Source organism: Acinonyx jubatus, chromosome E2, assembly GCF_027475565.1.
Source record: "Acinonyx jubatus isolate Ajub_Pintada_27869175 chromosome E2, VMU_Ajub_asm_v1.0, whole genome shotgun sequence".
NCBI classification, from domain to species: Eukaryota; Metazoa; Chordata; class Mammalia; order Carnivora; family Felidae; genus Acinonyx; species Acinonyx jubatus.
In genome coordinates this window covers 12,587,471-12,614,678 of record NC_069396.1, presented here as the reverse complement: position 1 = coordinate 12,614,678, position 27,208 = coordinate 12,587,471, and the positions used below count along the sequence as shown (strand labels likewise).

Sequence of the window (27,208 nt, the reverse complement as noted above, 5' to 3'; positions counted from 1 at the left end):
AAATGATAAAAGCAAAACTGACAGAAGAGTATGTCCAACTTCGTTAATAACTTAGGAAATGCAGATTAAGTAAATACTATTTCACTTCATGAGACCATCAAAATTAAGTCTGATAATACAAAGCAGACAAAGTATGAAAAAATAAGAAATCTGGCTTCTGCTGGCGGGAATATATATATTGGGAAGAGCTTCTTGGAGGAACAATTTGACAGTATCTAGTAAAGCTGAAATTATATGTGACCTATGATAAAGTAATTCCATTTCTAGACCTAAAGAGACTATTGCTCATCTCTCTGCATCGTGGCTTATGTTAACAAAAACTGGAAACCACCTTAACTGTCCACAACTACAAAATATGGATAGGAAAATTTTAAATTAGAGAACTAGAAGACTATACAGAAGTTAAAATGAATAAGCTAGAGCTATACGAAGTTGGATATGTGCCCCAATCATAATGCTAAACCAAAAAAACAAGTTACAGAGGAAAATCATAATCTAATAACATTTGTATAAAGTGTAAAAACTTCCTAAATCATACTATAATATGATTTATAACTCCTCTGAGGAAAGTGATGGAATTAAGGACATGTAGTTCACAAGGAAGCTTTTGCTCTATCTGTAATGATTTATTTATTTACTTAAGGCCTTAAACAAATATGGCAAGTTGTTAAGATCTGAAAAAGTCAAGTACAAGGGTGCTCATTGAAGTCTCTATTTATTGGCATTTTCAAAATGTTCACATTTTCTAAAGAGGATAGGGGGCATACTGATTATGTGTAATCAGCAAGGTTTATTTTTAATTTTACTTCCAGTGTAGCTAACATACAGTGTTCTATTAATTTCAGGTGTGCAATATAGTGTTTCAACAACTCTATATATTACTCAGTGCTCCTCAAGGTAAGTGTACTCTTGGGGTGCTTGGGTGGCTCGGTAGGTTGAGTGTCCAACTCTTGATGTCGACTCAGGTCATGATCCCAGGGTCGTGGGATCAAGTCCCGTGTCTGGCTCTGTGCTGAGCATGGAGCCTGCTTGGGATTTTCTCTCTCCCTTTGCCCCTCTTCCTAGATTGCGCACTTGCTCTCTTTCAAAAATAAATAAATAAATAATAATAACAACAGTAAGTGTACTCTTAATCTCCATCACCTATTTCACCCATCACCTGCCTCCCCCCCCCCCCCCCCGCCCCCATCTCCCCTCTGGTAACCATGTGTTTGTTGTCTATAGTTAAAAGTCTGTTTTTTGGTTTGTCTTCCCCCACCCCCCCTCTTTGTCTACTTGTTTCTCAAATTGCACATGAGTGAAATCATACGGTATTTGTCTTTCCCTGACTGGCTTACTTCACTTAGAATAATACTCTTTAGCTTCATCCATGTTGTTGTAAATGGCAAGATTTGGTATATATATACTACCTCTTCTTTCTCCGTTCATCTATTGATGGACACTTGGGCCGCTTCCACAGTTTGGCTATTGTACATAATGCTGCTCGAAACATAGGGGAGCATATATCCCTAAGAATTAGTGTTTTTTGTAAACTATGGCTAAATACTCAGTAACATGATGATTGGATTGTAGGATAGTTCTATTTTTAATTATTTGAGGCAACTTCCATACTGTCTTCCACAGTGACTGCACCAGTTTGCATTCCCATCAACAGTGCACGATGGTTCCCTTTTCTCCACATCCTCGCCAACACCTACTGTTTCTTGTGGTTTTGATTTTAGCCAACAGGTGTGAGAGGATATCTCATTACAGTTTTGATTTGCATTTCCCTGATGAGTGACGTCCACCATTTTTCATGTGTCTGTTGGTCATGTGTACGTCTTCTTTGGAGAAATGTCTGGTCATGTCTTCTGCCCATTTTTAAATTGGATTCTTTGGGGGGGGTGTGTGTGTATTGATTTGTATAAATTCTTTATATATTTTGGATACTAACCCTTTATCAGATATGTGATTTGTGAATATTTTCTCCCATTCCATAGGTTGCCTTTTAGTTTTATTGGTTGTTTCCTTTGCTATGCAGAAGATTTTTATTTTGATGTGGTTCCAATAGCTTATTTTTGCTTTTGTTTACCTTGTCTCAGGAGATCTATCTAGAAAAATATTGCTACGGCTGACGGCAGAGTAATTAGTGCCTGTGTTCTCTTCTAGGATTTTTATGGTTTTAGCTCTCAAATTTAGGTCCTCCATCCATTTTGAGTTTATTCTTGTGTATGGTGTGACAAAGTGGTACAGTTTCATTCTTCTGCATGTAGCTGCCCAGTTTTCCCAATACTATTTGTTGAAGAAACGGTCTTTTTCTCATTGCGTATTCTTTCCTGCTTTCTCAAAGATTAATGGCCATATAACTGTGGGTTGATTTCTGGGCTTTCCAGTGTTCCAGTGATCCACGTATCTATTTTTGTGCCAGTACCATACAGTTTTGACTACTACATCTTTGTGATATAACTTGAAGTCTGAACTGTGATGCTTTCAGGTTTATTTTTCTTTTCCCAAATTGCTTTGGCTATTCGGGGTCTTTTATCATTCCATACAAATTTTAGGACTGCTTGTTCTAGTTCTGTGAAAAATGCTGTTGGTATTTTGACAGGGATCACATTAAATGAGTACACTGCTTTGGGCAATATAGACATTTTAACAATATCTGTTCTTCCAGTCCACGAGCATGGAATGTCTTCCATTTCTTTGTGTCATCTTGAATTTCTTTCATCAATGTTTTATAGTTTTCAGAGTACAGGTCTTTCACCTCTTAAGTTTATTCCTAGGTTTTGGGGTTTTTTGGTGCAATTGTAAGTGGGACTGTTAATTTCTCCTTCTGCTGCTTCATCATTAGTATACAGAAATGCAACAGATTTCTGCACACTGATTTTTCATCCTGCCAATTGACTGAATTCATTTATCAGTTCTAGTAGTTTTTGGTGGCCTTTGGGTTCTCTACATATAGTATCATGTCATCAGCAAACAGTGAAAGTTTTACTTCTTCCTTACCAATTTCGATGCCTTTTATTTTTATATTTTATTTCTCTTGTCTGATTGCTGTGGTGAGAATGGACATCCCGGTCTTGGTCCTGCCCTCAGGGAAAAAACTCTCAGTTTTTAAGGATGATGGGTTTTCCATATATCGCCTTTATTGTGTTGAGGTATGTTCCCTCTAAATCTACTTTGTTGAGGGTTTTTTATCATGAACGGATGTTGTACTTTGTCAAATGCTTTTTCTGCATCTACTGAAATGGCTATGCTTTTTATCCTTTCTCTGAGAAAATATATCACACTGGTTAATTTGTAAATAACAGATTACCCTTGTATCTCAGGAATAAATCCCACTTGATCATGGTTAAATTTTTTTTAAATGTATTATTGGATTTGGTTTGCTAATACTCTGTTGAGGATTTCTATATCTATGTTCATCAGAGATATTAGTCTATAGTTCTCTCTCTCTCTCTCTCTTTTTTAGTTCTCTTTTTTTTGTGTGGTGTCTTTATCTGGTTTTGGTATTAGGGAGGCACTTGCCTCATAGAATGAATTTGGAAGTTTTCCTTCTTCTTCTATTTTTTGGAAAAGTTAGAAGAATAGTTATTAACTTTTCTTTAAACTTTGGTAGACTTCACCTGTAAAGTCAACTGGTCCTGGACGTTGGTTTGTTGGGAGTTTTCTGAGTAATCAGCAAAGTTTTTTTTTTTTTAATTTATTTTTGAGACAAAGAGAGACAGAGCATGAGCAGGGGAGGGGCAGAGGCAGAGGGAGACACAGAATCCGAAGCAGGCTCCAGGCTCTGAGCGTCAGCACAGATCCTATGCGGGGCTCAAACTCACAGACCGTGAGATCATGACCTGAGCTGAAGTCGGACGCTCAACCGACTGAGCCACCCAGGCGCCCCGCAAAGTTTTAAATACAATCATATATTAACTGCGACACCTACAAAGTAAGCTTTTTAAACAAAATTGCCCTCTCCACACAGCTACCATGTAAAAATGCTAAGTATTTGTTGGACCAAATACGAAAAAATAAGGAAGAAAATGAAAATCACCTGTAATTCCACTACTCAGTGACTACCTGTAGTATTTTTTTTTCACTTTGCAAAAATATAATCACCATAATGTACTTTCACATGACAAAATATTATGTGCACTTTAACATCAGTTTAAATAAATGTGTAGAATTCTATCACATGAATATGCCAGAGTTTACTCAATCAGTTAATTCTCTCAGTTTGGATTATTAACAATGCTTACATTTTTTTTTTTTAAGTTTCTTTTTGAGGGGGAAAGAGAGAGAGACAGAGCACATGAGTGGGGGAGGGGCAGAGAGAGCGACACACAGAATCTGAAGCAGGCTCCAGGCTCTGAGCTGTCAGCACAGAGCCCAAAATGGGGCTCGAATCCAGGGATAAGATCATGACCTGAGCCGAAGTCAGATGCTTAACAAACCAAGCCACCCAGGCTCCCTGGATTATTAACAATGTTTAAATGAAAAGTCTCATTAAATAAATCTTTGCACGCATTTCTTCACAAATTGTTTCTTTAGAATAAATGCCTGCAGATTTACTTTTGAAGGCTTTTAAAGCATAGTGCCAAAGGCCTCTAAAGAGTTGTGTTGGTGTACATTCTTACCAGCAGTGTTGTGAGAAAACCCAAGTCCCTACACTCTTGCAGTGGGGGGATATATATTTTTTTAATGTTCTTAAAGTTTATTTTAAGTAGTGTTATTACCAATTGTTCTTGGGCTTCCAAAATGCTGATAATTTCTTGTACTGCACTACACGTGCAAAGCTTCACTTAGGAATCTTCCATGGAGAGTGCTGCTGTAGGAGGGCTTAGCGACACGAACAAACAAACGGGGGAACAAATGGCAACACTTAAGCCGTGTGCCAGATCCTCTTTTCTGTTACTGGTTTGTTTAAAGTATCATTAAGCCTATTCTAGGGAAGAGGAGATTAAGACTTGGAGAATGTTCCAAGTGGTCATGAACTGTATACAAAAAGTAAGATGAGGAATTCCTGACTAAGGTATTTAGCAGCAGAGGCAGGCAGTAAATGTAATCCTTAGGGAAGAATCTGAATAAGCTACAAAAATTCCAGGGACTCACTCTGCTGGGGTCTGCCGCCCACACCAGGTGTGCGGTATTACTGGAGGGCTATAGGTTTCTCTATGACTTTTGATTTGGAGAGGGCTTAAGACACCATGGTCTTCTTTCCTGGGTCACGCTACTACAGGCTTAAGTGTCAGAGCTGATTCCAAGTTGGTGGGGATAGCTAAGTGCTCCTGTGAAAGGAGAAGTCACTCCATTCCTTCTGAATTTACCTGTTCTAATCTGCACATGGCACTCAGGCCCTGAAAGCAGAAACTTACAAGACGTACAGGGCACAGAAGAAATGAGCGGCAGGTCTACCACCTGTCATCCTTCTTTCACCTTTCCCTTCCCCCCACCCCCCCCTTATTTTAGACTGAGAGAGCGAGCGGGGGAGAGGGGCAGAGGGAAAAACAGAGCGAATCTTAAGTAGGCTCCATGGTCAGTGTGGAGCCCAATGCAGGGCTTGATCCCACGACCCTGGGATCATGACCTGAGCTGAAATCAAGACTGGGCTCAATTGAGCCACCCAGGTGCCCCTTCCCCTCGTTTCGAGGAAGGAGATTTTCATGATCCAGGTGTCAGTCTTCCCAGAATGAAAATATTATGTGATGAAACACTGGTTAATATTCCTTAGATTACAGGACAGAAACTTTACTTTAGCTGGCCAACTAAAATTGAAAACTAATGTTATCACTGAGAAATCCACTGGAAACTAATTTAGGCATGGCTGAATTGAGGGTCAGGAATCCGTCTTCCTCCACTGCTTAGCTCTGCTTTCTGTGCACTGACTTCATTTTTAGATAAACTCCCCCTACCCTATAGTTGAGAAGGTTCATTCAGTGAACCTGGGGCCTATACTCACTGAGCTAGCTGAAGTTGGAATTAGTTGTTGCTCTGAAACCGCATTTTAAAAAAAATGTTCATTTATTTTCAAAAGAGGGTGAGAGAGAGAGTGCAAATGGGGGAAGGCAGAGAGAGAGAGAGAGGGGGAGACAGAATCCAAAGCAGGCTCCAGGTTCTGAACTGTCAGCACAGAGCCTGACACGGGGCTCAAACCCACAAACCACGAGATCATGACCTGAGCCGAAGTCGGACGCTTAGCTGACTGAGCCACCCAGGTGCCCCTCCAAAACATCAAGAACACATCATGTAGACCTCCCTCAGAAGACATCAGACGTGTATTTAGAAATCACAATGAGAGACAGATTGCCAGTGATCCCCAGTGCGGTCCAAGTAAAGCCCGAGAACCACATTAAGTGTGACTCATACCTCCTTTTTCAGATTTGCCAGGTAGTCAGATTCTTGTCACCTACCTTTTCATTTGCTCATGTTCACTAGTGTCCAGAGCTCTCAGGGTTCGGGCATAAAGAACCACGATGTCACTGTGCTTGGCTTTCTTGTTGCACTAAAGAGCCCAACAAGACAAAGTTAGTGTGGTTCTAGGAACCCTGACCTAACATGCTGACTGTGCACATGCACAGTCCTTATGTACGGTTCTTACCTGAGGACATTTTCGTGTCTGTCCCTTGAGCCACTTAGAAATGCACTTATATCCAAAGAGGTGCCCACAGCGTAACGCTGAGAGTCGGTGATCCCCAGCATTGGTCCAAAGTTCCAAACATATTGTGCAAGTGTCCCCTTCTTCATCATCCATAGGAACAGAAGATAGAAGAGGACTGGTCTTCTGGGGAGACTGGACGGAAACCAGAATACATTCAAATTAGAGAGAATGCATATCGGTCTTGAAGAGGATGTGCGACTGTCACATCAACAAAACGACACAAAAACAATACAAACCGAACTGAAAACACCATAGCAAAACTGCAACAGCTCGGAATCACTTGCCATTCTTTGTTAAAATGCAAGCTGGCCAAATGTTTCATAACAAGCCAGGAAAATACTACCATCCTTTCATCTTAGGAAATTCTTGGATATTTTTTTCATGCAAATGAAGAAAAGGAGCTATGTTTACAAAGATACAAAACAGAACAAAACAGACCTGGCAGTTACCCAGATAATCAACAACAGGGAATAGCAGGTTTGTTATACGTTCAAAATTAGATTCATAATCAACTCAAGCAGTTATACTTGGCTCATGTAAATCAAAATTAAAAACAAAAACAGAAAAACAAAGGACATAAACAGCTTACCAAAAAATACAAATGGTTCGTTAAGTGTTTATTTATAACTGAAAAATGCAAATTAAAGTAAGAGATCATTTTTTCATTTATTAGATGGTATAAGCTGATGTCTGATGACACCAAGCAATGTTGAGGGTTAATGAAGAAATGGGCATGTTTATATATTGTTGCTGCAGGTAGAAAGTGACACAAATTGTCCATGGCATTATCTATAAAGACTAAAATACATGTATCTTTCCTTTTTTAAAAAATGTCTATTTATTTTGAGAGAGAGAGGAGAGAGCACGTGCATGTGAGTGGAGGATGGGCAGACAGAGAATCCCAAGCAGCTGTCAGCGTAGAGCCTGATGTGGGCTCAATCCCACAGGCCATGAGATCATGACCTGAGCCAAAATCAAGAGTTGGATGCTTAACTGACTGAGCTCCCATGTATCTTTCCTTTGACAGAGCAATCTCTCTGCTAAAATATACCTAGCATATATTCATCACAAATACTTGCAAACAACTGTACAAAGCACGCACTTGTACCAGGGAAGGAAGGAAGGAAGGAAGGAAGGAAGGAAGGAAGGGAGGGAGGGAGGGAGGGAGGAAGGAAGGAAGGAAGGAAGGAAGGAAGGAAGGAAGGAAAGGGAGAGCAAGAGAAAGAAGAAACAAGTATAGTGTATGTGACAAAAGAGTTGACCAAAAATTTATTTATAGATGGGACACTATGCAGTGATTCATGAGAGTCAACTTTATGTACTGATAAAAGGTATAATCAAAACTTAACCTTGTTAGGTAGGTAGGACAAGTTATCCTCACATCTACCCCTACTTTTTATTTTTTAATATTTATTTATTTTTGAGAGAGAAACAGAGAGACAGAGCACGAGTGGAGAAGGGGCAGAGAGAGAGGGAGACATAAATCCAAAGCAGTCTCCAGGCTCTGAGCTGTCAGCGCAGAGCCTGACGTAGGACTGGAAACCATGAGCTGTGAGATCATGACCTCAGATCATGACGTCCAAGTAGGACGTCTAACACCTGAGCCACCCAGGTGCCCCTACCCCTGCTTTTTTAAACCTATGAGGAAGCAGCCACATAAATAAGTGGACTGGACCCACACGCTGACCTCCCACCTACAAAGTCTGCAAACTTTCCACTTTAGCCTGCAGCCTCTTCTTTAAATGCAAATCACCACTTCATTTAAAAGGATGCTCATATTACCTGTTTGGGAAGGGTCTCTCCTTCACGGATACTTGTAACTTCTTGTTCTGCTGAGGTACCTCCTACTTGGTCTGCCAAGTCATTTCCAGAAATGATAAGATTAGTAACGCACAAAAGAAGACAGAAGTCAGGAATGAGAGTCTAGCAGGAGAGCCTAGCGTATCACAGCTTTCCATTTCTAATTGGTAGTATTGTTTTAAGTTCCTAAGTTGTAACAGTGAATTTATTTTTTAACTTATTTTGGATATTTTCAAATATGCATAAAACTAGACTGAACAGTATAAATAACATGTAAGTACTCATCACCCAATTAAAAAAAAAAAAATCGATCTTGTTGCCAATCTTTTCCCAACTAAGCCCCCCCAGCCCCATTATTTTCTTTTACAAAGCTTAACAACAAACTCTAAAATGTCATTTCACTTATAAAAACTTTTGTAATACTAACTGATAAAGATTTCTTTTTACATCAACACTATCCTTATCACGCCTAACAAAACTAATAATCTCTTAATACTAATACCCAGTTCATATTCAAAATTTCCCAGTTGTTTTCAAGTTACTCATTACACTACATTTATTGCTATCAGAATCTAAGCAAGGCTTCCACAACGAGTTTGACTGTTACATATGTGACGTTTTTTTCACTCTAACAATTCTTCATTTTTATCCCTTCCCTGTCACTGATTTGTTGGAAGATATCTGGTCATTTGTCTTATGAAACACTCTAATCCCAGATTTGACTGACTGCTTCCCTGTGGTATTGCTTAACTATTTGCTCTATCACCGATATTTCCTATAAACTGGCAGTTAAACCTAAGGGCTTCAGTGGATTCAATTCTATTTTCTGGCAAGAAGAGGGGCAGCAAGAATAATTCTTTGGTTGTATGCTTCTTCTTTTTTTTAATTTTTTAACATTTGTTCATCTTTCAGAGACAGAGACAGAATGCAAGCAGGGGAGGGGCAGAGAGAGAGGGAGACACAGAATCGCAAGCAGGCTCCAGGCTGTGAGCTGTCAGCACAAGAGCCCGACACGGGGCTCAAACCCACGAACTGTGAAATCATGACCTGAGCCAAAGTCAGACGCTCAACTGACTGAGCCACCCAGCACCACCACCCCCCCACCGACCAAAGTTTTTTTTTTTTTGTAATTTTACTGTACTGTCTCTAGACTTCAAAGTGCTCCCTACTTCTGGGTTTTATCACATCTATTATTCTAATAATAGAATGGTTTCTTTTTTTACACTAGGTCTCTGATTCACTTATTTCTTAATTTTATAGTGTGAGGAATGAATCCAGTTTGTTTTCCAGTTAGCAATCCAGTTTTTACAATATTAATTTAAAAGTCTGTCTTTTCCCCACTATTTGAGATATTCTCTTTCCAATATACTAGAACTTCATGTATGTTTAGATCTTTTTTCTAGATGTTCCAATGGAACACATTTTAGATTTAAATGGTTGCATCTCTGGTATTATTTACCTTGTTCTTCTACTTACTGCAAACTGGGCAACCTGGTTATTATATCTAGAGTCTTAAGCAGACTCAGGGATTTGGGGGGCAGTAACAGTATTTCCTAAGTGCTATGGATGTTTCTTTCTTTTTTTAAATTTTATTTTTAACTAATCTCTACACACATCATGGGCTTGAACTTACAACCCTGAGACCAAGAGTCGCTTGCTCTGCTGACTCAGCCAGCCAGGCGCCCCTCTATGGAAATTTCTGATTGCAACACATCAAAATGCACATTATGGTCTGGTGGTGTCAGCTTGCTTCCTCCACTGAAAGGAATCCCATCAACCTTTCAACCTAATGGTTTTAGGATCCACTGCTGATCTTTGCCTAGATACAGAATTCCATGAGGAGTCACACAATTATGACTTTTTCCTGTCATCTCTGCTCCAATATTAGCTGGAGTTTTTCTATTTCAAAGAACTTCCTTGGGGGTAGGTGGGAGAAATGAAGAGGCAAAGAGAATTTTTAGGGCAGTAAGAGTACCCTGTATAATGATGGGGATGTCATTACACATTTGTCGAAACCCACAGAATGGAAAACCTGAGGTGAACCCCAAGGTAAAGCACGGACTTGGAGTGAACATGCCACGGATTAGATGCACCATTCTGGCGAGCGGTGCTAACAGGGAGGCTGTGCACGTGTGAGGACAGGAGTGTGTGGAAATCTCCACGCTGTCCTCTCAATTTTGTTGTGAACCTTAAATACTCTTAACAAACAAACAAAACCTCCTTCATCAGCCAATATTTGATTTTCCTGAATACAGTTCACCCAGGGAAAACAGGATAAATGCGTAATCCTTTATTTACCAGTTTTCAGAGTAATGCGTCAGGGCTCTAATAACTTAGGATGCTGATAAGTGAGCTTTTAAAAAAGCACATAATTATGAATTAGGATTTTTCACAGATTTGATGTATTTCAACCTATATCTCAATCCATACTCCAAGAATACACCCATTATTCGTTTTGATGCTCAAACTGTCCCATCTTGAGGCCACTTAGGAGCCCCTTTAAAGTTGCCCCTACGCCTACCGAACTGATGACTCTCTGAGAGATGGCTCCCTTGCTTTCTAGCACAAACGCCCTAGGCTCATTTTGTATATTTCCTATCCCAGTCTTGGAAAGCCACTTCTCCAAGAAGTCCTGGGTCCCTTTAGTGGGAAAAGACCATAATCTGGGGTATCAGAGGGTAAGCAGGACATATGCTCCAGGGTCTCTGCCCACTACTGCTAAACATAGCTCTACTTGCATAATACATGGCATTATAGTAGGACTTAAAAACTGGCCGACTAGACAGGGTACCGAATTTACAATGCTTTTCTTTAAATAAAGAACCTACTACCTTATAAGATGTCAAAGAAGATGAAAGAGAATATAAAATGCCATCACAAAGTGACCAACTGACTGGGTCACAGATCACATTAAATTTCAAGTCAGATCAAATCCTCTATATGGAATCATGGCCAGTGAAAGCTTTGTACTGTATGAAGCAGGAATCTACTGACATCTGGGGGCAAAAGGGAAAGTATCACATCACAAGTCTAGACTTTCTAGCTTTCTGGGTATTAGCCCTGTGAATCCAAAACTGAGCAACATACTCACCTTCTATAACAACGGCTCTAGGTTCCTCTCCCTGGACAACAACCTCCTCATACTCTGTGGAGCTGTCGGAATCAGAACTACTAGAGACCTCCAAGTCCTCAGAGACAGGAGTCCTGGTCTCTGAACCATGAGACGTGGTTGGCAACTGAGGCTGGGTCCGGCTCACTTGAAAGTAAGCATCCAATGGTGCTCTGGACCTACGTAAGCAAAAAGACAACAGAATTACAGTACCATGGACCATCAACACGAGAAAAAGCCACAGTAATCTGAGAGTAAATCCTGGTCATTTCAACCCATCTCCAGGCAGTTAAATGTGCCATTGAACACTGAAGCACAAATAGCAGTTTTAGGCAGATGTTGGCTGGCCCGGATATTCTCTTTTCCACTCAATTATTACATTAGCCACACTGGAGGTTGACTCTTGCTAAAACCAAATTCTACTTTACTGGCCTTTGGCCGTGTGTCAGTATCTTTTCAAGGACACAACTCAGCAATCTGTCTCCTGATATTAGGGGTTGAAAGAGAGCGGGAAAGAAGAAAAAGGGCTCTGCTGATCAAAAATGGCCTCAAGGGAATTCCTGCAACAACACAGACCAAGGTCCTTCGGGGTAGAATGTGAAGTCCTGCTTCAGTCATCATGGTTTTACCTCTTATTTTAAAACATTATTTTTCTTTTTAAGTTTAAATAATGTCAGCTATGGTATCAAATGTCGGCATGATATCAAAAATTAACTCAAGATGAGAAGAGCAGGGAGCAGAATTAACCCTATTCTGGCTGGCTGAGTTTTAACCATACCCATTACTGTGCTGTAGTTTCGTTCACAAGCCACCTATCAAACCACACCCTACTTACAGCACAGAATGACATTCGATAGTAAAAATCAGAAAGGTGTTCTGTACTTCCTCTAGGTGATAATTATAAAGTATTACTGAAAGGTAATCTACTTTTAAGTTTTAATAACTGTCTTTATAACATTAAGATACATTATTACCCAGAAACATTGTTGGAGACTGCACACTCAGAAAAAAATTGATTTCTTCTAGTTCAGCTACAATTTATGGCAAACTAGGGTGTTCTATTAAAAATGATGATAGAATGGAACAAAATAAATATTTGGTATCTAATTCAACAGAAGATACACCTTTGTAAAAAAAAAAAAAAAAGAAAGAAATGTGAATAAATTGAAATGAGAAGTAGCAATTGTGAATCCTTTTTGACTCACAATTTAAAAGTGTGCCGTTCAGGGCACCTGGGTGGCTCAGTCGGTTAAGCGTCCGACTTCAGCTCAGGCCACGATCTTGCAGTTTGTAGGTTTGAGCCCCACATGGGGCTCTCTGCTGTCAGTGTGGAGCCTGCTTCAAATCCTCTGTCTTCCTCTCTCTCTGCCCCTTCCCTGCTTGCACTCTCTTGCTCAAAAATAAAAAATACGAATTTAAAAAAAGTACACCAATTCAGTGGTTTTCAGCATAACTACAGGTTAGATAACCATCACCATTATCTTCTTCCAAAACATTTTCGCCATACCTAAAAGGAACCCTGTACACATATAACCAGTCCTTCCTTCTTCTCCCCTTTCTGCAACCTCTAGCAATCACTAATTTAATTTCGGTCTCTGTAGACTTGCCTATTCTGGACATTTCATATGGTACAATCATAATATATATGGCCTTTTGGGTCTGGTCTCTTTCATGACTTCATGATATATACAAGGACCACATCACCTGTGAATAGCTATAGTTTGATTTCATCCTTTCTACTTGGAATGACTTTTATTTCTTTTTTTTTTTTTTTTTTTTTGGTCTAATTGCTCTGGCGAGAACCTCCAGTACAGAGGCAAACAGAATTGGCAAATTCTTGTTCCTGACCTTAGGAGTAAAGCTTTCAGTCTTTAGTAAGTTAGTAAGTTAGATGAGGGTTTTTTTATTCATGGTCTTTATCAGGTTGAAGAAGTTCCCTTCCACTGCTAGTCTGTTCATCATTAAAGAGTTTTGTCAAATGCTTCTTCATCTATTAAGATGTTCATGTTTTTTTCCCCTTTATTGTATTAATATAGTATATCACTATTTATTATTTTTTTTAACGTTTATTTATTATTGAGAGACAGAGACAGAGCATGAGCAGGGGAGGGGCAGAGAGAGGGGGAGACACAGAATTCAAAGCAGGCTCCAGGCTCTGAGCTGTCGGCACAGAGCACGACGCGGGGCCTGAACCCACAAACTGTGAGATCATGACCCGAGCTGAAGTCGGACACTTTACCGACTGAGCCACCCAGGGACCCTATTTTTTTATATGTTGAATCAGCCTTGCTTTCCTAGAACAAATCCTGTTTGGTTTTAGTATATCATCTTTTTTATATGTTGTTGGATTCAGTTTGCTAGTATTTTGTTGAGAAACGTTGTATCTACATTCATAAATTACCAATAAACGATATTGGTCTATAGTTTTCTTGTGATGCCTTTATATGTTTTTGGTATTGGAATAATACTGACCTCAAAGAATCAGGAAGTATTCCCCCTGCTTCCATTTTTTTGAAAAGTTTGTTAAGTATTGGTGTTATTTCATTTTTTCTTTTAACTGGGAAAATAACTTTATTTTCTTTAGGTGTATGGGCAGATGTTTAGTCTCAGAATGTTTGGAATTGCTTCTTGGTACCAGCAGCCTTGGTGACTTTGAGCTCAGGGAAGCACACAGACTTGCTCAATGGCTAGCAGTCGTCCACTGTTACAATGTTGCCAGTCTAGACATCCCCGAAGCAGGGGGACAGGTGCACAGACAAGCTCTGGTGGCGTTTTTCAAAGCAGTTGTATTTTTGGAGGTAGTGGAAGTAGGCTCAGTGGATGACAATGGTTCTTTTCATCTTTATCTTCATCACCAGACCAGACAGAATCTGCCCTCGGATGGAGACCTTATGAGTAAAGGGGCATTTCTTGCCACTACAGGTGCACTCAATGGCCTCCTTGGGCATCTGGAAGCCCCAACCAATGTTTTTGTAGTATCACAGGAGCTTCTCCTTGCTGGTTTCTCCAAACAAAACCCTCATTTTTTGCTTGTTTTTTAATGTTTATTGAGAGAGCGAGCGAGCGAGCGTGCGCGAGCAGGAGAGGAGCAGAGAGACAGAGAGAGAGAATCCTAAGTAGGCTCCACATTGTCAGCACAAAGCCCAATGTGCTCGATCCCACAATCCATGAGATCATGACCTGAGCCAAAATCAAGTCAGACGCTCAACTGACTGAGCCACCCAGGTGCCCCTAGCAGAACCCTCTTCTTATTTTGAAAGATAATTGGCTGCTTTTGGTAGGCATGCTCAGTCAGAATGTCTGCCATCTTCCCAATCGTCTGAAAAAAGGAAAGTCCAGAGGGTGTCTGGGCTTCCTCATCAACTGCCTATTGATTTCCCCTTTAAACATTTGGTAGACTTCACCAGGGAAGCCACTTACTTCTGGGCTGTTCTGTGTGAATTTTGTTTTTAAATTACTAATTCAATCCCTTTATTTGTTAATCATCTATTCAGATTTTCTTTCTCTTCTTGAAAGAATACTGATAAACATGTCTTCTTAGAAGTTTGTCAATTTCACCTAAATTATCTAATTTCTTGGTATAACACTGTTCACAGGGGTGCTTGGGTGGCTCAGTCAGTGGAGCATCCGACTCTTGATTTTGGCTCAGGTCACAATCCCAGGGTCACAGGATTGAGCCCCACATGGGGCTCTGTGCCAGGTGTGGAGCCTGCTTGGGATTCTGTCTCTCTTCCTTTGCCCCTGTCCCCTGCTCTCTAAAACACCAAAAAAATCCCAAAACAAAAACAAAAATGTTCACAGTATTCCCTTATAAAATTGCTTTCTTCTGTAAGAGTGATAGTGATGTTCTTTCACTCCTGATTACTCTGGGTCTTCTCTCTTTCTTGATCAGTCTACCTAGAAGTTTGTCAATTTTGTTGATTTTTCAGAAAACCAACTTTTGGATTAGCTGGTTTTCTCTCTTGGTTTTCTATTTCTATGAAGTCTATTTCATTCATATCTGCTCTAATGGTCATTATTTCCTTCTTTCTGCTTGCTTGCTTTGAATTCTGGATTTTTTATTTTGTTTGCTTTTCTTTTTCTAGTTCCTTAAGCTAGGTTATTGAGTACTTTATCCTTTCTTAGCATGGCATTTAACAGCTATACATTTCCTTCTAAGCACTGCTTTAGCTGCATCCTAAAAGTTTTGGTATACTAGGTTTTTCTTTTCATTCATCTCAAAGTATTTCCTAATTTTTCTTGGGATTTCTTCTTTGAACTGTTGGTTATTTAGGAGTTGTGTAATTTCTGCATACTTGTGAAATGCCCCAAATTCTTTGTTACTGATGTCCAGCTTCATTCTGTTGTGTTCAGAGAACATATTTTATATGATTTCAATCCTTTAAATTTATTGGTCTTGTTTTATGCCCTAACATATGATCTGTCCTGGAAAATGTTCCGTGTGCACTTGAGAAATAGGGTACTCTGCTAGTAAGTGGAATTTTCTATTAGATCTAGTACGGTTACAGTATTGTTCAAGTTTTCCGGCTCCTTGTTGACTTTCTGCCTAGTTGTTAAACTCATTATCAAAAGTGTACTGACATCTCCTATTATTACCGGTGAATGGTAGATTTCTACCACCAATTATGACAGTTTTTGCTTCATGTACTGTTACATGGGCACTGTTACAGGGGCATATAGGTTTATAATTGTTGTATCTTCTAGATGGATTGGCCCTTTTATCATTATAAAATGTCATTCTTGACTCTTATAACAATCTTTAAAAAAAATTTTTTTTTAAAGTTTATTCATTTTGAGAGGGAAGAGCATAAGCACAAGGTGGGGAGGGGCCGGGAGAGAAAGGGAGAAAGAGAGAGAATCCCAAGCAGGCTCCACACCACAAGCACAGAGTCCAATGCGTGTCTTGAATGCACGAACCTTGAGATCTTGACCCAAACTGAGGTTGGACGCTTAACCGACTGAGTCACCCAGGCACCCCGACTCTTATAACAATCTTGGTCTTAAGGTCTATTTCATCTGATATTAGTACATTAACTCCTACTCTCTTATGGTTACTGTTTGCATAATGTTATTTTGGTCCATCTTTTTACTCTCAACCTACTAATATCTTTGAATCTAAACTGTCTTGTAGACAGAATACAGTTGGATTAAAAAAAAAAAACAAAACTCAATGCTGCTGATCTGTACCTTTTGATTTGTGTTTAATACAACTGCATTTAAGGCAGGATTTATATCTACTGTTTTGGTGTTTTCCTTCTTTCTTTAAGATTTCTTTTATTTTTAAGCAAACTCTACACCTAACATGGGGCTCAAACTCACAACTGTGAGATCAAGAGCCACAGGCTTAAACTGAGAGGCACCCCTGCTTTGCCCTTTTCTATATGACTATGTCTTTTTTGTTCATATAGAAATGTCTATTCCAAATTCTAATAGAAAAGTTTAGGGGTGCCTGGCTGGCTAGTCGGTGAAGCATGTGACTCTTGATGTTGGGGTTGTGGATTCAAGCCCCGTGTTAGGTGCAGAAAATACTAAAAAATTTTAAAAATCTTGGGACACCTGGGTGGCTTAGTCTGGTGAACATCCAACTCTTGATTTCAGCTCAGGTCATTATCTCAGGGTTCAAGAGTTTGAGGAGTCAATAAGTCTCCTGGTCTTCGCTGAGTGTATGACCGTGTGTGTATACTGGGGCACACCTTCAGTAATCAGCCAGGCAGGTGACAATTCTTCCTGCTTGTGCAGAGCCTCAATGCCAATAAGAGTTAAGGAATTAGTGCCTTCTTAGGTCTTTCCTGGGCGCGGGCACAGTTGTACACAGCCCTTGGCATATGTGTGGCCTTCTAGATTTCTAAGAATATGTCAGAGCTTTTCAAAACCCCTACGAAGATCTCATTCCTTAGCTTTTCCTTTTAAGCTTTTTGGTTAGTTTAGTTTGCCCCAGTCATTATGCACCACCTCAGGCAGCCTCTGGGGAAAAGGCTTTTAGGCTTTTTAGACTGGGCCTAAGTGCTAAATCAGGAATAGCCCTGCAGGTGAGATCTTCTAGGAAACCACCAAACAGGACAAAGAAAGGGAATTCTCTGGGAATGAGGCTCTGAAGGAGCTCCCATTCCATTCTACTCCCTCACGTTTTCACCGTGATCGCAGGCAGTGGCTTTTCATGGTTACACTAAGCCGAAGAGGGATCTGGGAACAAGGAATGTCACGAAGCTTACTGTTCTACTGACATCAGCTGTTTGGTTTGGTTTGGTTTTTAATATTCGCTCCCTGAAAATGGTGTAAGTATCTGTTTAATTTCCAGCATCCTGCAAGTTGATTCTGCTAAATTTTGCCAACTGTTTCAGAGGTCCGGCCATTTTTACTGAGGTCACTCAGGTTTTCTTTTTAAAAAATACTAATAAGCAACTTTATCAACTTATTTTTGGGAATTGTGTGTGAACAGCAGCTTTAGCTACCACGAGACCAGCACATAAGAACAGTATTTCTTAAGTACATTTTAATCAAATGAAATCCACACTAACGTGAGGCTGAGGGGCTACTGGGCATGCACACTGAGCATTCCTGCATAGAAACTGGTAAAAAAATCAAGTGATTAAAAAACACTCATTAACATTAAGATAGTAAAAGGCATTTCCAAAGTCAGACGGGGACACAGGAAAGGGGACTATCGTCATGAGGAAGTGCTAGGGTGTCTTTGGGAGTACAACCTTGAAACCCAAGAAATCCTCTTTCCCTCCACTTATTATCTCTGAATTAAAAACCAGTGTTAGTTCTTGCCCCTTGCCTAGCCTCTATAGTCCCAGATTCCATAAGCTCCATGAAAACAGGTACCCTGATCTGTCCTGTTCACAATGTATCTCCAAGGCAAAGTTCAGTCTCTCCCAGAGTGGAATGTCAGAAATATTTGATGAATGAGTGATGATGCTGACAGCCAGAATCAGAATCAAGCAGCCTCAAACAAAGAAACGGGAAAGGAGTTTGTGATCTTGGCTGAGAAGCCTGTTAGGAAAAATACCTCATTACTCACTTTTCTCCGACTCTGGCTTCTCGGTGGTCTGAGGCACAGCTGCTCACCCTGGCCCAGGCTGTCAGCACCTGGCCCAGAAATGGTCTATCAGGGGAGTAAATGCCAAACACCATAGTGAGAAATTCATGTTAAGAATTCAGAAGGTATAGGGGCGCCTGGGTGGCTCAGTCAGTTAAGCGTCCGACTTCGGCTCGGGTCATGATCTCGCGGTCCGTGAGTTCGAGCCCCGCGTTGGGCTCTGTGCTGACCGCTCAGAGCCTGGAGCCTGTTTCAGATTCTGTGTCTCCCTCTCTCTGACCCTCCCCTGTTCATGCTCTGTCTCTCTCTGTCTCAAAAATAAATAAACGTTAAAAAAAATTAAAAAAAAAAAAAGACTTCAGGAGGTATAAAAAAAATAATAAAAAGAAATTTAGAAGGTAAAATAAGCAATTGGTCCTGGAAAAGCTCATATTTTTATGTGAATTTAGTATGGCATTTACTTACCACACAATATTCAGGGGGAAGAAGTTTCAATACCACATTTACGTGGCTCCAGAATCCATGTTCTCTCCATGTAACTGCACAGTCCCTGGCCCCTTAGATTTATTCGCTTTGTACAGACAAACATACAGTTGTCAAAGAGCTCAACTAACATCCTTCAATATCTAGATTCTGTAACCCAGTTTCTGAGCACAGAAGCAATTTTCTGATCAGAGTTTAGCTTCTGTGTATAAATACCTTTTAGGAGAATTATGCTAACGGTGCCAGCAAGAGAATCTGGTCTCTGTGGTATTTCCATTTGTCTCTGTAAATTGGCATCTGGTTTATAAGCATCACTCTCCTGTGAGTTGGTAAGTGTACCCCACCAAGAGCAATCAACTCTGCCCCCAACTCCCCTCCCCCAAGAGAGTATATGAACATCCAAGGCTGAGGAATACTGTGAGGCCTCCTGGCAGTCAGCCAGTTCCTGGGGACACTACTCTCAACTCTCAGCACACTTACTTTGAAAGGCTCCCCAAACAGCACTGCAAGGTGCCTCCCCTATGACATAAACATACGAAATCTTATTCTGCCTTCACAATCAGAATGGCACCTTAAATAACAGTAGCATGCGTGTGAAACTCTTGTCGACACAAAATGAAGCACATCAACCCTGATGGGTCACATCCAGAAAAGACCAGGCTCCAGAGACTGGACCAGCTGTAACAGAGCACCCTCCCCTTGCCCCAAACAGTAATCGCCAGAACCCAGGCAAAAGGATGCCGAATCCAGGATCAGAAGGCGCAATCCCAATTCCAGAGGTACCACAGTCAAAACACAAATGATTCCATCAGCTTCCTCATTTGTAAAACACAGTGAACAGGTGGCCTAGTTACTGCTTGTTAGTATCATCTCTTCATTTCCATAATGTAAGGAAAACACACGGATCTGACCGAAGCTTCCTCTGTCTGTCTGTATAGAAAACAAGTGAGATCAGGGTTCCAATACCAGCTCAACTCCATCCCTGCAGTGGCTATGAGACCCTGAACAAAACACTTTCTCAGGGTCCAAGTTTCCCTCACATATAAAATAAAGATCTTAAATTCAATCTACGTGAAATAAAGGGTTTCAAATAAAGGAGGAAGTTAAAAAACAGACAAGGCATAGACACCGGTTACTTTTCATAACGACCCTGTCAGGACCTGACAGCTAAGGTCTTCAAGAGGCAAGTTCAACCCAAAAACTATAAAAGAAAATTACTTTCAACTCCGCAACACACTCTCGGGTGAGGAGGGGTGGAATGTTTCCCCACTTAGCGAGACAAGCTCTAACTTTATTGACACCGTACTTTTCACAAGGCTTCTCTGAATCCAGCCCGCCTGTCTTCCAAAGTCTACTACCCCGTTACACGGAATGCCAATGAACAACGGATCCTGGGTAGCCGAAGTGTGGACTCAGGACTTAAAAAAGTACTTCTGCGACATGCCAGCGATCTGAGGAAGAGCCACTTACTTCTCCAGAAGCCGCTGCCAACGAACCAGCACCTACTTTCCAAAGCACCTCAGTGTAACTGAGTCTCTCGGTTACTCTGTGAAGTGAATAAGGCAAGCGCTTTCATTTTCATCTAACTCCCGAGGAAATGGGGGTTCAGCAAGGCCACCTGATTTGCCAAAAGTCACAGTGGCAGCCCTCGGCGCACTAGGGCCAGAACCGGCGTTGGCAACTCCCAGGGCGGCACCGATCCCGAGACGGACACGAGTTTTTACCTGGCACGGTCAGTCCTCTGAGACGCTCCGGGTCTTGACCTGCGGGAGGCAGACCCCCTCCTCCTCCTGGCCCTCACTGGCCCCACGCCGTTGTCTGAAGGGGGCCTCAGGAACTCCAGCATGCCGTGAAGCCTCTGCAGCCCGCTGAGGAAGCTGTTCATCGACTCCAGTGACGACACTTGGACGGGGCGGTTAACACCAGGTCCCTGCCCACGCTCCTCCGAAGCTCCCGGATGAACGTCCTCCACACCATCTTCTCCCAACCGCTCCACTTCCTCCGTCGGGTCAGCAGACACCCGCGGAGCAGGCTGGAGCGGGGGCGGCCCCCCGTGGCTGCTGGCCACTTCGGCAGGTAGAGGCTGGAGCAGGGACGGTCCCTCCTGGCTGCCGGCCACTTCGGCAGGGGCGGGCTGTTCTGCAGCATGATGCTCTAACTGCATCTCAAGACTATACTCCATTTCTTCATGAGCCATCACTGGGGAAGTAATGTTTGTAAAAAGTATCAGCAAAGGAGAGAAAACATGCCAGGTAGCCGATATAATCACATCTAAGTCTTCTAGATGTTCTGTTTAAGATCATTCTCAGCAAAACTGAAAATCTTCAAGAGATTTTAGTTACTTATTTTAGGTCAGAAGGGTTCGGCCATCAACTTTTTCCCTCCGTAACAAGTACTTATAAAACTAGCTTTCCGGCTTACCCTTTACAAATGTGAAGGCATGTGATTACAGTACTATCTTCTAAAGCAGAAACATCTAGGAAATAAGAGGGTTGAACTACTGTATCTGAAAGTAATTTCCCAGACCTCCTGCAGTTCTTTGTCATGACCTGAATACAGAGATTCACCAAAACAAATGCATAGAATGCTACATCTGATTTTAGTGGGCAATATTCATCTTTCACAGCACCAAGTTACAAAGGATAAGCAGAAAAAGGACATTTTTACACTTGCAAAATTAACTCAAAACTAACTCAAAACAGAAATTTACCTAATTTTTCCAAAAAAGGCTGAGCAAACCTGATTTACTTCATCCTTGTCATTATTTTTGTTTCCCCTCTCTAATGCCATTTGTTAGCCCATTTAACAAATATTTATTCAGTGCCTGTCATGTCCCTTTCCTTATTTGGTTCTTGTCTCTAATTCCACTATGTTAATCCATTCAAGAAATATTAAGCACCTGTTAAGTAGTCAGATCCCCCACAGAGGCAATGACAGGATAAAACTGTGTAAAGGATAAAATTCTGTCACAGAGTTTACATTCTAGCAAACGCAAGAATAATCAAATAAATGTGGAAATTATACATGGTGATATTTGGTTTTGGGAGGAGTCGTGGATTACCATTTTAGACGCTCTTTCAGAAAGACTGAAAATTGAGCCCAGGCATGAAGGACTAAAAGAAGCTGGCCATAGGAAGAGCCAAAGAAGAGTTTCAGAAGGAAATCAGTACACAGCTCCCTGATGAGCATGGGTTTGGTAAAACAGAAACCAGGCAGATGTAATGAACACAGTAATGAAGAGTCCAAGTATGGGATGAGGTTGATGAGGCCAAACACTAGCACTAAAAGCTTTGGTAAGGAGTTTCTTTTCTTTCTTTCTTATTCTTTATTTGAGAGAGAGAGAGAGAGAGCGCGTGCGTGCACTACCAGGGCAGAGCGGGAGAGAGAGAGAATATCAAGCAGGCTCTACGGTCAGTATGGAGCCCGACACGGGGCTTGATCTCACATCCCTGGGAACATGACCTGAGCTGAAATCAAGACTCAAGAGTCACCCGGGCGCCCCAGGAGTTTCTTCTATGTTAGGAATGGACTGTAGGGGGAGCAAGATTGCAAGTAAGCTAAGCCGTTTACAGACTACTTGTGGGAGTGCATACTAGTGGTCCAGAAGCCTGGGCAAGAGCGGTAGCAGTGGAGATGGAAAGTAGTAGACAGCTGTAAGAACTGTCAGCATAGACATGCCACTTAAAATCATAGATTAAACTACCTAAGAAGGAAAGGGAGAGAAGAAAAGTGGGCCAAGGATTCAAAACCGAGAGGTTAACATTAAAAGGATAAGTTACAGGACAAGAGCCCAGAACAAAGGCTGTGAAGGAGGAGAAAACCTGGTAGAGCATGGCGTCTTGGTCTTGGAAGAATGTTTCAAGGAGGGAATGGTCAAGTGTGTCCAGTGCAGAAGAATGGTCACTAGATTTAACAATGTAGCGAGGACACATAACCTAGAAAAGAGCAGTTTCCGCACAGCGAGGGGGCCCGAGGCCACACTGGGGTGGGCCGAGTAAGATGATGGAATACAATACAGATGGTGGATGAAGCACACGTATCTTTCTTTTTCTAGTCATTCCTGAAAACCCATTAACATGACAACTCCCCCCAACTGCATTAGAGAAAGGATAAAGGATAAATCACAAAGACAAAGCAAATTCAAACAGGGCACGAGACAATGCAATTTTTGCTAGAACTGGTAACTTCTTAGTAGAGCTGAAAAGATGAAGCCCAAGTGACTGCAAAGAGGGGGTTACTGTGTGCTACAGAGAAGCAAGCGGACTCCCACCAAGGGGACTGCAGAAACCAGGCAACACAGAGGACAGTGTTGAACGTGGAGCTGAAGAACAGGACTGGTTGAAAGCCTGTCTCAAACGAACAAAAGCCAACCAAACACACACCTCCTCCACCTCTGCTGTAGGAAGCTGGAGGCTTGTACCAGACAGGCTTAAGACCAGCATGGGTGACAGCAAAGCAGTGAAAATAAGCAGTTAAGTGCAAGTCTACAAACTGAACAGTGTGAGACTCTCCCAACTCTTCTCCTCACCTTTTCCCCCTGCACAAATCCAGGACACAATATTCTGGTTTATATACGTCCTCTGCCTAAAGCAGGAAATTTAGAGGACTCTTCTCTAGAAAAAAAAAAAAAAAAACTAAAAATATTGACAGTTGTGAATCCCCAAGAAAGTGGGTGAGGCTCTGTCCCTCTATCTAACAGTAAAAGCCTACTACCTGATAGCTTGACAGGGTTCAGCCACTCATATAAAGCTTCCAAACAGCCTCAAGGGGGAGGGCAGGGGCTCTCCTTAAAAAGGAACTAATAGCCAAGGACCAACTGACATTTTGAGTAAAGCCTCCAAAATGAGGGAGAGACCAGAGCAGACAAACAGAAAAAACTTGGAGGGAAGAAAGGAAATTAATGCAAGAAACTGTAAAAAACAAAACAAAAACCAAAAACATATACAAACAAAAACAAAACAAAAAAAAACTCCTCAAACTTACAAGAAAAGAATGCCAGGGAGGAAAAAAGGACACATTGGAAAGCAAGGAAGAGCTCTGGGAAATGAAAAATGCAAGATGACAGCCAAAATAAAATAGTTAATACAAGGATCAGAAAAAGTCGAGGAACTCTTTCAGAAAGTAGAATAAAAGATGGTCAAAAAAAGACAGTAATAAAATACAAATGTTAAGCCAGGATATTTCATTACCTTTAGTCCTGGAAAGAGAACTCAGAAAGTGGAGAAGAAACTAAAACAGGTTATAAAGGAATCCACTATAATGCCATTTTTAGGATAATGAAAAACATGAAAAATCATGCTACTATCTGGACTTATACAACTGCAGTACAAAACAAACCTGGGCATGAAAAATATCAAATTCAGGAAGAGAGTTCCGAGGTTCTCATGGGCTTCAACTCTATACATGTATGTATGTATGTGTGTGTATGTCTATATATATACCTTTTTTTATTTCTTAAAAAAGAAAAAGAAAAAAGAAAAGGATGCAATTACAGCAAAAGGTTTGTTAGATCCAGATGGTGTGTGCACAGGTTTTTATTTTTTATTATTCTCCGTACATATCAGTATGATTAAACATTAGAAATGAAGTTTCTTCCCACCTTATGTCAGTTTTCATTTAAGAGCAACCAGTTTTCATTAGAACAGCAAAGCAGACAGCTGAATCCAACCGATTCATTACGGTATACACCGCAGCAACAAGTACACAGCAGGTGCTAAATACCTACTGAATTATCCACACACCTAGAGGCAGTCTGGAGCAAAGCTTCCCAACCACTGCGGGGAAATATACATCCTCCAGCCCAGGACTATGTCAGGAGTGACCAGAGCCAAAAAGCCACCCCAAGCCTTGAGCTGCCTTATCCTGGACCTCGGCATGCCATACAAATGCCATTTTCTATGTGTGGCGTTTAAGTGGACGCTTAAGACGTTAATTTCCCACTTGTCATCTTTCCAAACTTTGTTACTCAGATATGTCTGTAACAGGTGGGACGATGGTCGCCAATTACAGGATAAGGGGCCGAGGCATGCAGTGTAGCCTATCTGGTTCAAATCCCCGTACTACCTGTGGCACCTTAGGCCGGTTTCCTAGCCTCTCTGTTCAACTTGTTCATTTCTAAAACGGGGAATAAAAGTATTTACTTTTTATTTATTTACTGAGTAAATAGTATTTACTGAGCGCCTGGGTGGCTCAGTCGGTTGAGCGTCCGACTTCAGCTCGGGTCATGATCTCACGGCTCGTGAGTTCGAGCCCCCCGACGGGCTCTGTGCCTGCACAGAGCCTGGAGTCCGCTTCGGATTCTGTGTCTCCCTCTTTCTCTACCCCTCCCCCGCTCATGCTCTGTCTCTCTCTCAAAAATAAACATTCAAAAAAATTTTTTGTAAGTATTTACGTCACAGTGTCGCTGCGAAGTAAAGCTGGATAAAACCAAAGAACAGGTTCCTCCGTGAACTTGAAAGTTACGCAAGTAACGGGCGCCCAGCGGGAAAGCAATTCTATTTGTACATGAAGAGCTAGGGGCTCGGCACCCCGGATGGAGAACGGCCGGCGGCGGACTCTTCTCCTGCCTTCCCTGCCTTCACCCCCACCTCCGGCACCTCCCCGATCAAGCCAGAAAAAGCGTGGGTTCGGGGCCCTCAACCCCAACCGTTGGGGCCGCCCGGAGCCACCGAACCTCCCTATGCTGCCAGGTTCTGTGCCCGCCCGCAGCTCCCCTCGTGGGGGCGACCCCAGGCCCTGCAGCCAGGGATCCAGCCCGGGAAGTTATCCTGGAGCCAGGGGCCCAAGGCCTGGGTAAAGGCAAGTGCTGCCCTTACCTAAGGCCGGGGGGTACACTGCAGGGCTTGCAAAATCGCTGCGGTGGCGGCCGTTTCTTCGGAAGAACTCGCACACTTCGGAGGCAGCAGCTACTTCCTGAGCAGCTCAAGCTGCCCGCCCGACTTGCGGGCGCAGCCTGCTCCTATTGGACAGCACTCCTAGACGGCAGCCAATACCCTCTCTTCTTCTTCCGTTGGTCTCCGCGGGCTGAAAAAGTGGCACTCTCATTGGCTGGTTCTTCATTGGCTTGTTCTTCGTAAACTGACTGCGCGAGGCCACGCGCAAGGGGTCCTTCTACAATTGGTAGAAATCTTCGTCCGTCACCTTGTGCCCAGCCCACAAAGAGAAGACTCCAACAAGGGTTTCCCCGCTCTTTATTTGAACTTTCTGGCGGGAGAAAGTTGTAAAAAGATCCCTCGGATCTTTCTGGAGCCCGAACCGTGGGACAACCCAGCTCATGTATATCCTTTCGTGAGGTTGAAGAGCTCCTGAAAAAGAACTTGCTTACACCATCTCTTTAATCCCAAACCATTGCTATAAATTGCTTGCTAATAGTAGCAAACTATTGTAACTAGGTGACTATGGTCACATTATTTGACAGCAAACATTTTTTGAGGAATCTTGCTTAAAGTCGAAATCTCACTTTTTAGAAGGAAGACCTAAAAATCTAAACCTCAGGCAGAGACTGCACATTGCCAAAATTTTATTTACTTAGCTGTCAATTTTCAGTGGAATTGGTGGCAGAGGAGAGCATAAATAATTGAAAGTCATGGATAATCCAATTTTCTCCTCTGAACCTGTTAACCAAAGTCAGTGTTAGCGTTTGTATTTTTTTCGTTTCCTGCCGCCTAAGGGACCTGCTACTGAGCTGTATAGCCTGGCTAATATGAGGAGAAAGAAACTTGCTTTTGTAAACAAACATAAATGAAAAACGTATGTGCTCATATAAATCCTGCATGTTCAATGGAGCAAAATTAGAGGATGCAGAGAAGCAAAAAACAAAAATGATCTCTATCCAGAGAAATCATTATTAACTTTGTTTAAAATCTTCATTTATCTAAATATATACATTTAGATATAGATGCGATAGTGTTTTAATCTTAAAATATATTTTTTTGAATTGCTTGCCATGTTAATAAATACATAGGCACATTATTGAATACTGGGTGATTCTTTGAAAAAATTTTAAATAAAAATAGGTGACATAATCACATGATAAAAAACATTGGACAACACAAAGAGCTATTTAGTGAAAAGTATACAGAATGTTTCTAAATGGTTCTGATATTCATTCATGATGCACCTGCTGGACTAGCTAGGAGAAAAACAA

General features: G+C 41.5%; 1 protein-coding gene and 1 pseudogene across 2 annotated transcripts in view; both read right to left on the bottom strand.

Annotated features, from left to right (window-relative positions):
• The window catches only part of RFWD3 (ring finger and WD repeat domain 3), a 42,131-nt gene extending 16,099 nt beyond the window's left edge, over window positions 1–26,032 (bottom strand). Inside the window, exons 1-6 of one of the 2 annotated variants that reach the window (XM_015087199.3) lie at window positions 25,878–26,032; window positions 20,787–21,261; window positions 11,520–11,716; window positions 8,411–8,481; window positions 6,569–6,760; window positions 6,381–6,472 (exon numbers count right to left, since the gene is read on the bottom strand). In XM_015087199.3, the coding sequence (XP_014942685.3) occupies window positions 6,381–6,472; window positions 6,569–6,760; window positions 8,411–8,481; window positions 11,520–11,716; window positions 20,787–21,259 (1,025 nt within the window). In that variant the 5' untranslated portion in view covers window positions 21,260–21,261; window positions 25,878–26,032. Of the gene's footprint in view, window positions 1–6,380; window positions 6,473–6,568; window positions 6,761–8,410; window positions 8,482–11,519; window positions 11,717–20,786; window positions 21,262–25,453; window positions 25,814–25,877 lie in introns of those variants that run through there. The other variant, XM_053210042.1, reaches the window with a different exon arrangement.
• LOC106988714 (40S ribosomal protein S11-like) lies at window positions 13,296–18,931 on the bottom strand (annotated as a pseudogene).
• Window positions 26,033–27,208: the final 1,176 nt, after the last annotated feature.